The sequence below is a fragment of the Nestor notabilis genome, unplaced genomic scaffold, assembly GCF_000696875.1.
Source record: "Nestor notabilis isolate BGI_N333 unplaced genomic scaffold, ASM69687v1 scaffold19055, whole genome shotgun sequence".
NCBI classification, from domain to species: Eukaryota; Metazoa; Chordata; class Aves; order Psittaciformes; family Psittacidae; genus Nestor; species Nestor notabilis.
This window is the reverse complement of record NW_009928107.1, coordinates 25,199-41,854: the sequence shown is the minus strand read 5'-3', so window position 1 is coordinate 41,854 and position 16,656 is coordinate 25,199. Positions and strand designations below refer to the sequence as shown.

At 47.0% G+C, this 16,656-nt stretch overlaps 2 protein-coding genes across 2 annotated transcripts in view; one reads left to right on the top strand and one right to left on the bottom strand.

Annotated features, from left to right (window-relative positions):
* Window positions 1-2,589, top strand: part of RLBP1 (retinaldehyde binding protein 1) — a 3,725-nt gene extending 1,136 nt beyond the window's left edge. Inside the window, 5 exon segments of the mRNA XM_010014383.1 lie at window positions 715-791; window positions 794-904; window positions 1,554-1,712; window positions 2,084-2,194; window positions 2,289-2,589. Coding sequence (XP_010012685.1) covers window positions 715-791; window positions 794-904; window positions 1,554-1,712; window positions 2,084-2,194; window positions 2,289-2,447 — 617 coding nt within the window. The 3' untranslated portion in view covers window positions 2,448-2,589.
* A 6,402-nt stretch (window positions 2,590-8,991) lies between these two features.
* The window catches only part of ABHD2 (abhydrolase domain containing 2), a 23,839-nt gene continuing 16,174 nt past the window's right edge, over window positions 8,992-16,656 (bottom strand). The window contains exons 6-10 of the mRNA XM_010014382.1: window positions 14,776-14,868; window positions 13,026-13,136; window positions 11,693-11,762; window positions 10,759-10,843; window positions 8,992-9,749 (exon numbers count right to left, since the gene is read on the bottom strand). Coding sequence (XP_010012684.1) covers window positions 9,553-9,749; window positions 10,759-10,843; window positions 11,693-11,762; window positions 13,026-13,136; window positions 14,776-14,868 — 556 coding nt within the window. The 3' untranslated portion in view covers window positions 8,992-9,552. The remainder of the gene's footprint in view (window positions 9,750-10,758; window positions 10,844-11,692; window positions 11,763-13,025; window positions 13,137-14,775; window positions 14,869-16,656) is intronic.

The window sequence follows — 16,656 nt, the reverse complement described above, 5'->3', positions numbered from 1 at the left end:
CAATGCCAGGACAGTCCCATTCCTTGCTAACTGACTGGACAAAATAGGAGGAAAAAAGCATTTGTTGGTGCTTCATTTGTGCAGCAAACCCGGCTGGTTTGGGCTGCATCCCCTGGAGAGGCCCATGTCCTTCCCACAGGTGCCACTTTGTACCTCTGTAAGGAGCTGGTCCTGCATCCGCCCTGGTGCTTCTGTGCATGGTGCCTGGTGGGCTCAGCACCCCTGGAGGCCCTCGAGGGCTGAGGGCAGACTGAGGGGCTTTGGCATCCACTCCCCACACTGGGAATGACCCACAGGGATGGAGGGGGAGCAGGAGGGCAGCCCGGGGGGGTGGCTGCCTGCAGGGACCTGCCTGGCTCCGGCTCCACTCTTTGTGTCAGTTGGGGGGATAATGAGTTGTAATTATCAGCGCTGGCTCCCATTGGAGCTGTTTTGTTTGCCTGCGTTTTCCCAGGAGGAGATTCCTTATTTCGTGCCGGCAGGGAGCCAAGGGAGGGGAGCAAGGGGAAAGGGAAACGAGGAGAAAAACATGCTTGTTGAGGTGTTGGAGAGGAGACTGGTACAGGATAACATGGGGAGAGTAACACTGAGCATGCTGGGGCTGGTGTGCTGGTGACCCGTGTGGACCCCAGACTCAGGATGGATGTGTCCCCGCCGCCAGTGCTCTGGTGGCTCCCCAGCCACGTTGTCCTGCTGATTCCTGCCTCTCTCCAGGCTATGTGGGCTTCCGCCAGCAGTACCCGGAGCTCTTCGACAACCTGAGCCCTGAGGCTGTGCGCAGCACCATCGAGGCACCATCGAGGCCGGCTACCCCGGCATCCTGTCCAGCAGGGACAAGTACGGCCGGGTGGTGATGCTCTTCAACATCGAGAACTGGGACTACGAGGAGATCACCTTCGATGAGGTCAGCCCAGCAGAGAGGTCCCATTCCTGCCCCTTGGCACGTCTGAGCACAACATGGACACATAGGCATGTGTCCACACACAGCCTCCAGCCATCTGTAACCCTTGCGTTTATACTTTGAGGGAGCCTGGGAGAGCATGGTCCATCCCAAAGGGTTCCTTCCATGTCCATCACAAAGGGTTCCCTTCCTTCCCTCTGATACGGTGCAAGGTGCAGTCCAAATTTGGGGTGCGCATCCCCCAGCCCAGGTAACAGGGGGTGAAGAAGGGCTCCACACCATTAAATCAAGGTTCTTTAGAAAGGAGAGGCCAGCAGGGTAGAGGAGGAAACTGAGGCACATGGCACAGAAAGGGCCTCTTGGCAAAGAGGTCTCCAGGCGTGTAACTCACAACTTCTCCTAGCTCTGTTTTCTGCTCTGAATTTGATCATGACATAGCATTGGTCCAGATCTGACTTGAAAGGGGAATGTGGTGGTTGTGGAGCATCCCCTGAGACGCCCTCCCTGCTCTGAAGCCCTGGGGCTGGCTGTGACAAGCAGCCTGGAGTCAAGCAAACCCTGGCTAATGCTCCATGGGGCCCTTCCTGGGAACCTCCCAGGGTCTACAGGAGGGGAGACCTAACACCAGACCCTGCTGTCTCCTCTCCATCAGATCCTTCGTGCCTATTGCATTATCTTGGAGAAGCTGCTGGAAAATGAAGAGACCCAGATCAATGGGTTCTGCATCATTGAGAACTTCAAGGGCTTCACCATGCAGCAGGCGTCAGGGATCAAACCCTCCGAGCTCAAGAAGATGGTGGACATGCTGCAGGTGAGGTGGCAGAGCCTGTGCCCGGCAAACAGAGGGCCCTGGTGGAGCAGAGAGCTCAGGGAAGGGAGGCGGCAGGGCTGGCAGGGCTTGGACCAGAGGCCAAAGGCACTCAGCTGTCCCCAGGGAAGGAGGGCAGCAGAGATGTGGCCATGCTCATGGAGCAGGAGCTATGACCTGTATGGAAGGCTCTTTAGCTTCCCTGGGGCTGGGACAGCTGATCCTCTGGATCAGAACAAAAAGGGGCCATCAAGGAGAGAAGTGGAGATGGGGCAAGGAGAGCCGCGGCAGAGCCAGGGTGTCTATTGCTGCCTGCCCAGCTCCACATAGACAGCACCATCTGTAACCATCTGTGTCTGGGTCTGGCATCCTAGGACTCCTTCCCAGCACGGTTCAAGGCCGTCCACTTCATCCACCAGCCCTGGTACTTCACCACCACCTACAACGTGGTCAAACCATTCCTGAAGAGCAAACTGCTGGAGAGGGTGAGTGCTGGAGAGGGACCCTGAGGGTGAGGCATGTCCCTGGGTGAAACAGCAGCTGGGAAGCGCTGCCCTGGTCTCTCCCATCTCCCTCCAGGTCTTTGTGCATGGGGAGGAGCTGGAGTCCTTCTACCAGGAGATCGATGCTGACATCCTGCCGGCAGACTTTGGTGGCACCCTGCCCAAGTACGATGGCAAAGCAACTGCAGAGAAGCTCTTTGGGCCGCGCATCGAGGCTGAAGACACAGCTCTCTAACCCAACGCAACAGGCTCAGAGGTGGCCCTCTAACCCCAGCCACCTCCTTCCCGTAGCATTGGTTGGATGACTGCTCGTGATGAGGTTGCTCCGTGCCTGTCCCTCCTCTTCCCTCCCCAAACCAGGCAGCGGGCTGCCCGGCAGCTCTGTGCCCCCCGGGCAGAGCATCCTTCCCTCAGGAGCCAGCACAGGAAGGAGGACACCAGCCCTGGAGCTGCGGTGGGGGGACAGGAGAGCGTCTGCTCTGGGTAGGGAGGGCTACAGCGAGGCAGAAATAAAGTGTTGAACAGCAGAGCTCTGGGGTCACTTATGGCACGTGGCATGGAACAGGGGTGCAGGTTAGTGGGTGCAGGCACACCGGCTGTGCTGCTGGTTCTGAGGAGCCCAGCAGCATCAGTGCTTGGTAGCAGACCTCTGTCCCCCCATCGCTGACTGTCCTTTGGCACAGGGGTGAAGGAACCAGTGGTCTCCATCCTCCCTCCAACCCAGAATGAGCATCACCCCTGCCTGCACAAGGCCTCCCCATTCCCAGTCATCTGCTCTAACCAGGAAAGAGAAAACAGCTCAAAAGATGCAAGAACCCAACCAGTGCTCCAGGCTCTGTGTAATTCCTGCTCAGCCAGGCAGGCAGGGAGAGGGAACAGAGGCTGCAGCAGCCACCAAGACTAGGAGATGGATTTAACCACGGGAGAGTGAAGGACAAGCAGAACATACCCTCCTGCATCCTTCAGAAGCCTCAGCACGGCTCTTTCTCATAGCGCTGTGCTGTGGGAGGGAGCTCAGTCACCAAAAAGCCACCACGGAGGGTCCTTGCCTGAAAACGAGTTGTGCTGACGCTAAAGCAAATTAGCCCTTGCTCATGTGGAGGACCTGGGAGGAGGGAGGCAGAAGTAGCTGCGCCCCAGGCAAGGAGGTCTGTGCTGGTTCATGAGCCAGGCATCTCCTCCCTTGGCCAGCAGCGGGGCTTGCAGAGGAGCAAGTTGCTGGTCTCTTCTCTGTCACCCTGGTCCTGCAGCGTGCCCTGTCCTGCTCCCAGCTCCACACGGGCACCTTTCACCAAGCAGAAGCCCAGACCCAAAGGCAGCTGGGCTGTTGGGTGCTGACAAGAGCCGCATTCATCAGGGCACTGGCTGCAGCTCAAACCAAACAGGATGCGGGCTCCGAAGCTGCGGGGAGGATGGGGCATGTCTGGGCAGAGGCACTGGGGTGAAATGTGTGCGAAAGGCACCTCTCTGCTGCATTTGGCTCCTCACTGTGCAGGGCCGGGAAGCAGCTGGAGCCATCCCAAGGAAAGCATGCGTGACAGCTCTGCAAGCATCAGGCCAGAGCAAACACAACAGCACAGCTTGCTTGGGAGACAGAGCAACTGCAGCGCGCTTGTAAAAACAGGAGACACAGCCCCATGTGCAGGGGCAGGAACAGCACGCTGCTGCCTCTGGGATTTGGACTGGGACAGGCACAGCTCTTGGGAGGTCCTGTGGCTGCTTAACACTGCTGGGACAAGTTATGAGCCAGGAGCTTGCTTTGATGGGGAGACAGGGAACGATGTAGCAAACAGAGCAGTGAGCATCATCCATGCATGCCTTGGCTTCCCCACACAATGACTCTGACCAAGTTCTGAAGTAGATCTAACAGCTAAATTACAATGGCCAATAAACTAGAGATGGAGCCCAAAACACCGCCTCCCATAGCACAGTTCTCCTTAGAGGGGAGGAGCAGCAATGGTGCCGGTCCAGCCCAGCCACCCCAGCAGCTCATGAGGCCCAGTCATTGGGGCAGTAGGTAGAAAACCTGGTGAGCTCTTCCTGTCTCTCAAGTGGTGCTTTGGGCAGGGCTTTTTTCTGCCCCAGGCTCAGAGATGCCCGTGTCCCGGCCAGAGCTGCTGGTGTGTGTTTCTTCTGCCAGCAGCTGAGAGATTAGGAAATCCACCCTCTCTCAAGTAGGGAAGAATAACACATGGTGATTGCTGCAGAAACACAAGCCCAGAGCTTTGCCACATCCTCCAGGGAAGCTGCCATCCCAGAGGAGTCCTTCTGTGCACTGCAGGAACCGCTGGGCTAAAGGGTGCCTTTTGTTCCTCCTTCAGCTAAATCAGATCTCACAACTGAGGGAACACGTTCAGTTGCCCACTTGCATTTTAATCACGATGTATTCCCCCATCAAATGATCCTCTCCCCACTGCAAAGGGAGCAAGTAAGAAGGCATGGCCTAAGAGTGACAGACTTGATCACCCAGTAAACACTGCACACAGTCACTACATGGAGCACTGGCTTCAATAAGTCCTTTATTTTTAAATAAAGAAATCCCACCGAATCAAAAGATAACAAAATTACATTTTGCTTTGCACTGATCTCCATCTTACACCACACAGAGAACAAAAATCAAAGAGGAAAAAAAATCAGACATTGTTTTATATATATTTATATATATCATTTGAAAGGTAAACATCAGCAGATATAGAAAAATTGCATTGCTAGTTGCAAATCATCTCCCCTGCAGCCATCAGCTCCAGAGAATCTGACTCAGAACATGGCAGCAGGGATGTGTCTCAGGATATGAAGCTGGTTTGGGGCAGCCTTTAGGGATGGTTGCAGAGTATAGTTTTGCCAACTGGGAAGTATTTTGATAGCGAACTGCTCACCAAGAACATCAGAAGCCACTTGGCAGCTCTAGCACAGCTGCATGGGCAGAACAAGGGCACAGGTCTCTTCTTCCTGAGCTCTCTCCACACCTCTTTGGCTTGGGAGTTTTGAAGGAAGAGGTTATGCTTTCTCAAGAAGAACGCCTAGTGATCTGTCACTGGGAATTATGGTCAAGCTGATGAGTTTAACAATGAGAAAACACACTCTTTTGGGAAGCTGCTGACTTGGGCTAAGCAGAAGGGTTTGGTTATATCAAATACAAGTGGGATTTGTTTGGCCTTTTAAAGACTTCCCAGTTGGCACAAGCCATTGGAAGGGTCAACATCCCAGTAGAACTATAGCAGAGACCCTAGAAGAAAGTTCTGTATCTAATCAAAGCTCTTGCATGACCAGAGATAGACAATGTGAGCTTGTCATTCAGACTGAAGCACGAAGGTTTTGTGTAGAGCTACCTTATGGAATCAGGCTTCTTACTGGCATAAGAACTACCTGGGTTAGGCAATGCTATGGGGTGAGGAGGAAAGAAAAGCCTTTATCCACAAGTGATGAGGTGTTGGAGCTTCTGGAGAATGTTAAAGAGACTTGAAAAAGGCTGTTCAATCAGCAGAGCCAACCTGACAAACACTGCCCTGGATTGCAGTGTTTGTGTCCATTGATTAACCAGCAAACCCAAGAGTAGACATGTTCAGAACACAACAGTTCAGGATAACCCTAGAAACCCTGCCACCACAGCATGGAAAGCTGGCAGCTGCTTTGATTCATTGATGGCACTTACACTTAAGCTCCCCCAACAGCTGGGAAAGGTCAGGCCAGTGTAACACACATTCCCAGTGATAAAGGGGTACAGTCACAAGGCACCCCTCCCTTGGGCTGCCGTTGCTTTGAGGCATTCTAAGCCTGCAGAAGGTCCTCACACCAAGAGGGGTTGTTTGCTCTTCACCTAGATACTGCTTTGAGTCACTGTGGCTCTGGGACCTACCCAGCCAGCAGACCCACCTAAGGAATAAGGACACATGGAGCATGACTCAAGCCAGAAACAAGATGATGCTCTTCACAACAAATGACTTACACACACAGCACAAGGCAAGGGCCTTCTCTGGTCTCCTGGAAAAAGGCTGAGAAGAATTTCAATAAGCTCCAGGCAGGCATAATATTTCTAGAAAAACCTGGAAGGAATCCAGGTGACTAAACTGTTTGGCAATTAGATCCTCAAGTTGCTACTCTCTGCTCTTTCTTTTGAAGCAGTCACTTAGGCAACCTAACTCCAGCTACGCTGCTGGAGAGTTAATAGACACAGGAACTTTGGGATTGTAAAGTGACAAATCACATGTTAAGCAAAGCAAACCCTCCTTCTATGACTCACTCCCTACTGCTAGAGGAGCAGAGAGCTGAAAGCAATCCACTGCTTATAGACATTGTTATTTTAAGCCTTCAAATAGACTGCAGCTAGTCATAGGCTGCCCACAAAGGTCCTTTAAGTCAAGACTCACTTGTACAGTGCACACTGCCAGGTGTCTCATGTCCTAGTGTCTGAAAATTCATTTACTAAAAAGCAAAGCCCCCAAAGCTCTGAGAGAGCTGTTACTGAAGTCTCTAGATATGCTGATGTCAAGGGAGGAGGAAGGAAAAGGCAAGGCACCACATGTCAAAGGGCTGGGGTCTGGGAACTCGTGACAGACCCAGGACAGATGACACACAGGTGGCTTGGCTAAATTCAGTACTGGAGCTAATAGTTCCCCACATCTTTGCTTAATGCTCTTTGTAGCCTGCATCTTCATAAACAGGAACTGCAGGAAAACACTCCAGAAAAAGACTGCAGGGAAGTTCACATTTGACTTTACAGTGCAACTACAACACTGCCAGACCCATCTGAAAACACCTTCAATTCAGAAGGGACCATTAAAAATGCTGGCAGATCTGATGTAGTGGAAGCTGCAAGTACCCTGGGTTCTGTAAAGGGACCCGGCCAAAAAGTAGAGGCAAAACACTTGCTTTACCTCAGCATTAACCTTCCCAGCCAGGTCTCGCCCTCCTTTCATGCTCTGGGCCAGTCAGCTGAACTGTTCTGCCAGTCTGGGGTCCTGGGAAGTAACACAGAGCTTCAGCCACTTGGGGAGCTGAGCAGAGCACCCCTCCTTTTGATAAGGCTCTCAAGTTGAGGACAGCAGATATTTTGCTCCCAAAGGAGCTCAGATGCACACTGACCTTTCTTTCATAGATATCCACATGCTGGGTTATATGATGGGCTCTTTGCTTTAACAGCAGTATCAGTACTAAGGACTCTTCCTCTAGAGCTGTCTCAAGTTGATACTTAGCACAGTAAAGCTGGATTGGGGAAAGACACATGAAGGATGGGAAGGGCAGCTTAGCTTCCTCAAGGCAGACAGCCACAACCTGCGTAAGCTACAGCTGTAGTATATGATGAGAGTCGAAACACTTCTGAAGTTGTAACCCACTGGAGGTAAAAAAATCACATCCCTCTACACACCTAAATTTATACTGTATCTATCTGATGTGTACAAGTGTTGTTTACACTCCACTTCTGTGCAAGCAAGAAGATTTAAGTCCTATCCAATGAATATTACATGAACAGCTACTTAAGCAAAAACCTGAAGTGTCTCATGACAGATCTTAGCAATGTACAGACACAGTATGAATAAGAAGATAAAAACATAGAGACCAGATATCCATCAGCTAAGAATATCCTTGCTAACTGATGCCCTAAAATAGTTCTTAAGGAATAGCCACAAGAAAGGCCAAGTCTTGCTATAGCTTTACTTGGCCACATCTTTTCTTTGAATCAAAAAGGAAACCTGATCTACTAACAAGATAGCCACAGTTCATTGTAACAGGCCAAGGTGTCTGGCCTAAGGCAAATTAAAGGAATTTCCTGATATGATAATGCACCTTTGCTACAATAGTTCATTATTGCTTTATTAAAACAAAACCCACCTCTCCAACCTACTGAAGTTCAGGGACAGGGCAGTCCAGAAAGCTTGCTCCCCTATATTACCAGACTGACGTCTTACAGCTTGTTTCACCCTTAAGCTATAAACTAAAGTGCCTGGAACATAGACCAAGTCTGAAGCAATAAAGTGCTAACTGATGTGGGAAGTGTGGCAGGAGAAGAACTTTACTGACACTGTGATAAAACAGTCCTAAAGATGGATTAATGAGACTACAATATTGACAGAATAAACAGTAAAAAAAGATCTTCACCACAAAGTTTCAGTCTCCAGATTGTCATGGGACGACTTTCCTTCCAGGGGATAGACTAGAGTCATTAATAGCCATCTTGGCACAGACTGTAACACCACTTGAGGGGAAAAGCACAAGTGAGTAGGCATCTTTCCTGCCAACACCTTCAACGCTTCACACATTTAAACTAGAAGAGGATGTCTGGTTGTGAAAAAGGAATCAAGCGAGGAAGAGCCCAATGTCTTACTGGAGCCAGCAATCCTACAGCCTTTACATAGGTACGGAAGTAGTCAGCCATGCAGAGATACCATTTTAGTTGCACAGGGCTAGAGAAAACCAGTTCCCCACCAACTCTAAGGCAAGTCATGTGTCTGAAAACCGTTTGAGAGTACTTAATTCTCTATGAATTATGCTTAAAGACAGATTGAGCTCACAGAAAGATCCTCCAGATTCATGATCACTGGTTTCCATCTGGAAGCCAAAGCCAGCTTTAAAAAGCCCTGGGTCAAAGAAAAATCCAGTACTAAAAAGATGATTACATTTAAAAAGAGGCAAAGATGACTGATCTAGTCTTGGTGTGAGAACATGTTTACATACAAACATTAAATGGTATTACCAGCCTGCAGCTTTTCTCAGAGTTCCAGCATAAAGACACCCCAATCCACAGATAGCTGAAGCACGGAAAAGTTAAGTATTTTTAAATTGATTCACTTGTGTAAGTGCATTCCTAGGAACTAAAAGGCTTCCCCTTGAGATGGTGCAAGGCTGGAACTTCACTTGCAGTCATGCGTCTGTTTTTCCAAGCCACATTTTAGTGGCTTAGAGACTGAACAACGCTCTGGCCTGTGGCTTGGTACAGGGTTTTTCCAGCACCAGGACAGAACAGAGCCATAGTTACCCTGTCATCTGCACCTAAACAAATGCTGCAGATCAAGGTTTTGACCAGCAGGAGAAAAGATTTTGATATTTGACACTTCTGCTATATTAAAGTAAGCAGTCTTGGGCTCAACAACCCTGTAACAAGTCACAGACAGCAACCTCATTTTTCAGACAGAGCAGCAAATTACAAACCCAAGTGACTCTATATGCAAAAATGCTCTGACCAGATATTAACCTTTGCTTTAACTCCACTTTGCAAGAAAAGATTGTGATCAAACCCCAGCCATAGGATATCAAGGAGAATGGTAACCTGAAGCAGCAAGTGAGGGAACAAGATGTTCCCAAAGGGGGAGATATGCTGAAGTGATCTAGAGTCTTTGGGTCAGTTACTCCGGGCCAGATACAGCCTGCTCTGTGTCTGAGCAGTGAGACTTTGTCTTCTCCCACTGGCAGATGGCATTGGCATACTGTACCACAAGCTTATCCATCCAGGTAAGAGGTTCTGGGAACAGTACAGACCCCTCAAAAAATCCCAGGTGACCTCCATGAAGGGGCAGCACATGCATGACATTTTCTCTTTTCTCTGTAAAACAAAAGGAGGCAGAGAGTTCCAGAAGTTTAACATCTTGGGGCTGAGAATGAAACCATCTTAAGTTGCAATAAATCAATTTGACCCTTAGCATAGCATCTGAACCAAAATCATGTGTGGGAAGCAGAAATGCATGAAGGTCACAGCCACTTTGAAGTTTAAAGCATATAACCTTACTGCTTCATGGAACAGGGCAGTCTGCAAGAGCAGATCCCAGTCAGTACTGAGGGTGTCTGAGCAATGCCCTTATTTCGATAAGAATACTCATTCTTTAACAAATTAACATCTTTAACTCACATACTCTAGGACTAGAACTCTTAACATCATGTCAAGCTGCACTAAGCTCTCATAGTACATCAGCCACCTTGTTCCACATATGGCAAGAAAACCCCTGTGCTTGCTTCTGTCTGGAAGCAGCTGTGGATAAATTCTATGCTCACAGCTTTCAACCAGGAAAAGAATGAACCCTGCTTCCCTCCCTGTGCACTCACTACTTGTGTGATGAAGCAGCAGCCAGCTCCCTCTTCTGAGCTTCTAGAGATAATATGCCCTTTTTTCCTGGCTGAAAATAGACAGCTCACAGAAGTCTTTTCAAGTTCAGTACTAAATAACACAGCTATGCATATGCCCCCCTGCTTCTTCAGCAAAGGGGGCTGTCCATCCCTACCTGATCAAAAATAACACTGTAATTTTCTACTGAATCCCAGAGAGGAATGAAGACATGAGGAAGCATTTTTCTATTAAAGAGTGTAACTTGAAGATAACCTGCTGGCTATCAACATCAGCCAAGCCAGCAGAAGGTGCCTGAAAGCACTCAAGTCCCTCCTGATCAAGGTTAGCATTGTTAGTTCTACAACTGGTGATTTAAAGAGGCTTAGTACACCTCACAGGATTACAGGTGTAAGGAGGCACATTAAGCTGCTTTGAAATCATGGATCATGATGTGATAAGAAAGCTGCAGGTATACAAATATGCATAGCTGGAGGAGACTGTTTCAACATACCTGAAAGAGCTCTTGGAATTGATAGAAGACTCTCATGCACAAGAGGGTCATCAGCAGCATTAACCAACAGAAGAGGAACATAGATCTGCATCAAGAAACATGGCAAAAAAGGAAAAAAATCATTAAGGGACTGGTATTTGAATTTCAGTCTGTCTACTGTAAAAGCATCTTAGCTTAACTCAATTAAGACATCTTTTTTCAGAGTTGCTCTGTACCTGGGGAAGCATCAGAAAAGCAGAAAGAGTCAGAAGTTAAGACTAGTGGCTTTTCACCCCTGCAGCACTTTTTAAACTCAATAGTAACAAAGGAGCAGGGGTTCATCAGAACAAGCATAGATTGATTCACAGATCTTCCCCATTCTCAGAATTCAAATAGCTACACCCTTTTCTACTCTGCATTGCTCTGCACACCAGGCAGCTAGCACCAGCTCTGTTATGGACACCTTGGTTAAAGTCCAGGGAACTCCCTTGGAACATCTCCATCCTCTGGCTCAGTAGATCAAGGAGGAATTAAATCTTCCAGTTCCACTTCTGCAAAACTTTGGTCTGCTAAACATCTGCCTGCCAGACAGCATCCTGAGCCTCCTCCACAGTATCCAGAGTAAGCCTTTCTTCCTTGAAGCTGCAGGCTCTATGCCACCTATTTCCAGCCTTATCTTATACATATGCTCAGAGCAGTTCAGCTGAATGAACAGCTTTATCTAGATCACTTGGGTGCCACTATCTCCCAGGGTTACAAGCTCTTAAGAGACCAGAGCATCAAGCCCCAGTATTAGAGGTAACAAGAACTGAAATCCCAGTATAGTGTACCTGTTTATTCCTGAAAATCCCAGCTCAGACAGCTGGGTCTAGGTATTGACAACAGAAACCATGGAGCACTTTCTCTGCAATAGGAAAATTAAGGTACAAGAGCAGTCTCTACTGCAAGAACTTACCCTGTGCAAGTAGTGCAGGCAGCTTTCTTCTTCATAGTATTCCTTCAGGGAACTGTAGCCATGGAACTTCCTGCAACAGAGAAGACTGTCATTGCAAACACCTGCCTCTGGTACCCATGTGACACTTAGTTCCACGTGAGGACATACATGCAGGAATAGGAATGATGGCTCAATTCACAGACAATGGTTTTGTTCACCCAGTGTCTCTGCAGAATTCACCTCTGGCAGCACACACCTTTGTGCTTTCTGTGCTTATTCAAACATTCTGTTAGCATGGGCAAGTTAAACATGCAGGTTGAAATCTAGCAGTATTCAAGGCATTTCTTTTAAAGTATCCCACTTATTTGTACATATGAAAGCAAAGTTAATCTTGTTCATCTTTACCAAAAAGCCTTCTCAATCACAAACCCACCAGTTTATGAATCTTAAACATATTGGACAAAAAGGCCTGCCTATAAGCCACCCAGAATTCAATGTGGTTGCAGTTCTTCACCAAATCCTTTGCACTCCATCCCAACCCAAAAATTCAGTAAATCTATATTCATATGTTTGTGGTGATGCTTTTTGGTTTGCACTTTTGGGGGCCTTTTTTGACATGGGAGACAACAGAGCTGTTGGCCCAAACTAGAAAGGCCTCAGGGATCAGGGGATAAGAAGGGAGACTTTCCTAGGAATGGCTTTTATAAGGCAGCCAGCAACACTCCCAGTCTGCCAAAAGTGTTTTATAGCCATATAGCTGACAGTTTACAGCTTCCTCTTGAGAAGGTGTCAATGCCTGATACTGAACATGCCATGGTATGAACACTGCCACTGAAGAAAGCGCTATATGTTATTTTCAAGGACACAGGCAGTAACAGGCTATTGCTTAAAGCAAGGTGTTAGAAAGACAAGTAGAAAAAGCTGCATTATCTCAGCTAACCCTAATGCTTACTGAGAAGGCAGTGCTAGTGTTTGGGGAGAAGGGTTTGTTTTCAAAATTGACACAGGGCTAAGGACATTCATGAGCAGTTCTGAGCTGCTTTCCACATTCTGCACTGGTTTTTGACAGAGCCTGCAGGCAGAGCTGGCCGCTTCCTACATTACTGGAGGTTGCAGGTTCAGATGTTGCTGATAACTAAATGCCTCCTGGAGGATTTTTCAGAAGCTGTGACTGTCAATAGCAAGCTTTTTTGTGGTAAGTTCTATTCAGCGTGAAGGTAAGGAAGAATGTGAGGTTGTCAGCATTGTATTTCAGCAGATTCCTACAGGCACAGCTAGGGGCATGCAAAAGCAACACTTGAAAGAGAAGGTGCATTTGGAGTTCTACAGAGGATCAGAGAATCACCCTTCATACCTCATAACGTTATCATCAATCTGCATAAGGGATGTTGCTGTATAGAGTTTGCTCAGATCAGCATCTGACAGGCTCTGTGGCTTCTTCGGGTTATCTCCAAAAAGAACTTGCCTGAAAGAGTAACATCAACAAAAACATCCAAATTACACGACAGGGGCAGGAAAGCCATGACCCATTCAAGGACAAGCAAGTTTACCAAGTGTGACAAGATAAGACTAGAAGTGAGTTACACACACATGAGGCTTTCTTGGGAACAAGCACAGCTTATTTGTCCAATTCCCTTTGCAGCAAGGCATAACAGAAACCCTAACAGCCTCTTCATAGAGGAAAGTTTTCCTGTTATACTGAAAAGCTGCATAAGGGGCCTCTAAAAAGAATCTTCCCAGCACTAGGGCATTTGGAACAGAGGCTGCATGTTAGAGGGAGGGTCCTTTGGCTTCAGACCAAACCTGTGGGTGGCTTGGGTGAGACCATTAGGAGTCATGAGCATAGCACCTCCTTCACCATCTGGCCTAAAGTCTCCTCAGCACAGATCCTAGGTTAGCTCACACAGCAGAAACTACTTGAGGCATTACCTTAGCAGAAAGCTATTTACTATGGACACTTGTCATGATTAGTTATTGCTCTCAGGAGAGGGTATGTTTCTTTACCAGAACAAACTGCTCCCCTAACAGAGAACAAAAACCACAAGTTGGAAAGGGGTTTTATTCCCTTTCAGAGGCAGCTGCAGGGCAGAGCAGGAGGGAGGTTAGGTTTGATTTGGGGGAGTTGCCTTACAGCAGAAGAGATTGTGGAAAAAAAGTTTAAGAGGCTTGCCTTCAACCCAGCACTAGGTTTTTCTGAGTTATGAATTCAAGTACTTTTAATGGGGGCTTACCCAACTTCACATGTTCAATTTGGTCAAGTTGTCTACATATTTGTCAATCTGGAATGAATTATGTGGCTCATCCTACACATCATCTGCCCTAATTCCTTCTACAAGTGTTCCATACTGCACAGGAGTGTAAATAGTGAAACAAAAAGTTTGCAAGTGACACATGCTCTTAATTGGAATGAGTCTTTTGAGTTAGGCAACTTCAAATATACACAGATGAGGTACTTACACATTTATGGCCCTAGAAAGAAGTACCCAGAGAACTTCTGATGGAGGGAACAATAACATTGAGCATGTCACCTATTTAACACACACATTCCTTTATGTTGAGAGCCACAGATCACAGCAGCAGCACAGGGATCCTACAAGGGCACTTGCACTCCAGGAACAGCAACACTAAGTATTTCTTTCTAGAGGATCAGCTAGAAGCCAGAGCTACAGTTTGACTATTTGCTTATTTGATAAACAGCAGATCTTGAAGGTTAGTCCTACCTCAAGTAGGTGGCAGAACAAGGAGCTCCTTGAATAAGGAATTCTTTGGCTAGAAGTGAAACAGATGCAGAATGCTCCACTTTGAAGTTTAATTGCAATGTTTTCCTGTGCGTATCTTTTTCATTCATTAAGCAAGTTTCCTCAGAAGGCACAAAGACAAAGCCTGCTTTCTTCTAACAAGATCATCAAAGCTTATTTATGTATTTCACAGTATATGAATAAGATTGATACAGGTTCCCCTTCTCTGTTGATTGATCTAAAGACTACCAAACAAGGAACTGGTGCATAAACTTTCAGAAGCTCTATTTTAAAGGACTAAAAGACAAAAGCAATATAGCAACTGACCCAATCAATACTATCAGCACAAGTGATGTACTGCAGTACCTGTGAGAAAGGATGATCTTCTTCATGTTGTCTGCCATGAGGAAGTTATAAAATCTTCTACACTGGTCCCACTGCATGAAGGTTTCCTGTGCCCTAGAAAAAAAAAAATACACATTGCAGAACAATCAAAGCTGTTAATGGAGATCTTGAAAGATCAGATTAATCCAGTGTAGCATCTTATGGCAGCCTAGAGGCTATGTAAACAAACCTCCAGGCCTTCCCTGCCACAGTTTAACCTCTGCCAGGAAATGACCTCCCACTTTGATGAAGTTTGTTAGTATCAGAACACAGCTCTGCGGTCTCATTTTGCACAATGCGATTAGCAGTTTGGAACAGAGCATTTTAAGAGCCATCAATCAAGATGTGCAACACCAACAAGAGGATTCTGGCATCCCCTTTGCACAAGTTGAATGTAGTTTATTTAGTGGTACTACCAAGGAAAGGACTAAAACCTGTTGCTGAACAAAGTGTTGTCTGTTGTGTAGATAGCTCTGCAGAGGAAACAATTTGTGCAGATGTTTCCAATATGTGCAGACACTTATTGTTCTAGCTTCGCTGCCAGGAGCTGTAGGAATAAATACTAGTTGCAGCTGCGAGTGGCATCTGAGTTGAAGTCTTTACCTATTCTCATAGCAGAATAGCACTTCACAGCTTATCTGTTGTTAAAACAGAATTAAAGTCATCCAGACTTGTGAGCTCTGCCAGATACCAGCACTCCTTTGCTATGCGGGGTCATGGGCAGGTTATAGCTTTACACATGGCAGGGTTTGCTGTTACTGAGGAAACACGCTATCATTTACTGAGCAACTTAAGAATGCTGAGAGCAGTTTCACCTATTCAAGTACTCCTACCATTTAAACATTAATGTACCATGAGAGCTGCAGCAGATTTAGCAGGTCCTCCCAAGCCACAACCTGCAAGTCTCCTAACTAAGGCAAAAGCAAGCTATATCTATATACATCTTCCATATCTTTGTCTAGCCAGACTATACCTACCATGTTTATACCAGGGCAGGGGAATGAAGGCAGACAGGAAGACACACATTTCTTTCTTCACAGAAGATTTTCCAAGCAAACCTATTAAGTTATTACAAGACTTTTGAGGTTAAAACTACTAGAATTCCCCTGCAGTTCCTGTGGTGTACGGTGGTATTCCTAATATGAAGAGCTGCAAGCACTGGAAAAAAAGCAGCTTCCAGTATGTTGAGGACTGCACAGGTTTCAAAAGCTGAAGTCCCTCCCCACAGCCTTAGCTATGGGGAAGATGCATTCCACAAGATCAAGAAGCAGAATCAAGCCTGTGCAGGCAGAGATTAAGGAATAAGGAGACGTGTCCTCATTTAGCCTCAGGGAACACATTCCCCAGATTCTGTTAATTCATTAAACTAAGAGTCTTTCATCCTTCTGGCAGATCTTACTATTCCTGCTATTTTATTATGCCCAGCTACGGGACTCATGCTTAATGCCCTGTAAAGGCTTTCATATTTCTGATCCCTAGTTCACCTTGCTCGCCACCACTTTTTTCCTTCACTTCCTAAAGTTATTTGAGGAATAAAGGCTATACAAGCTAATATAAAAAGAAAATGGAATTGTAAACTAACTGGTCATGTATAACAGGATAATCCACTTTCATGTAGCCCAGAGGAATGAGGCCAGTTATTTTAACCTACCACACCAAGCCCAGGAAGGCTCAGGCTTAACTATTGCACCTTGAGGTGCTTTGTACCTCCTCCTTCCTAATTCTATAACCAGGGCACAAGGCCCTCCCTATCCTGTGTTTTGCTTACTAGTTATTTACTGAGGTTGCTTTCCCATAGCTGTTCAGTTAACGAGCAATTAAAGCAGAAGTAGACATGAGGTAGGGAGACAGAAGATCTGAAAA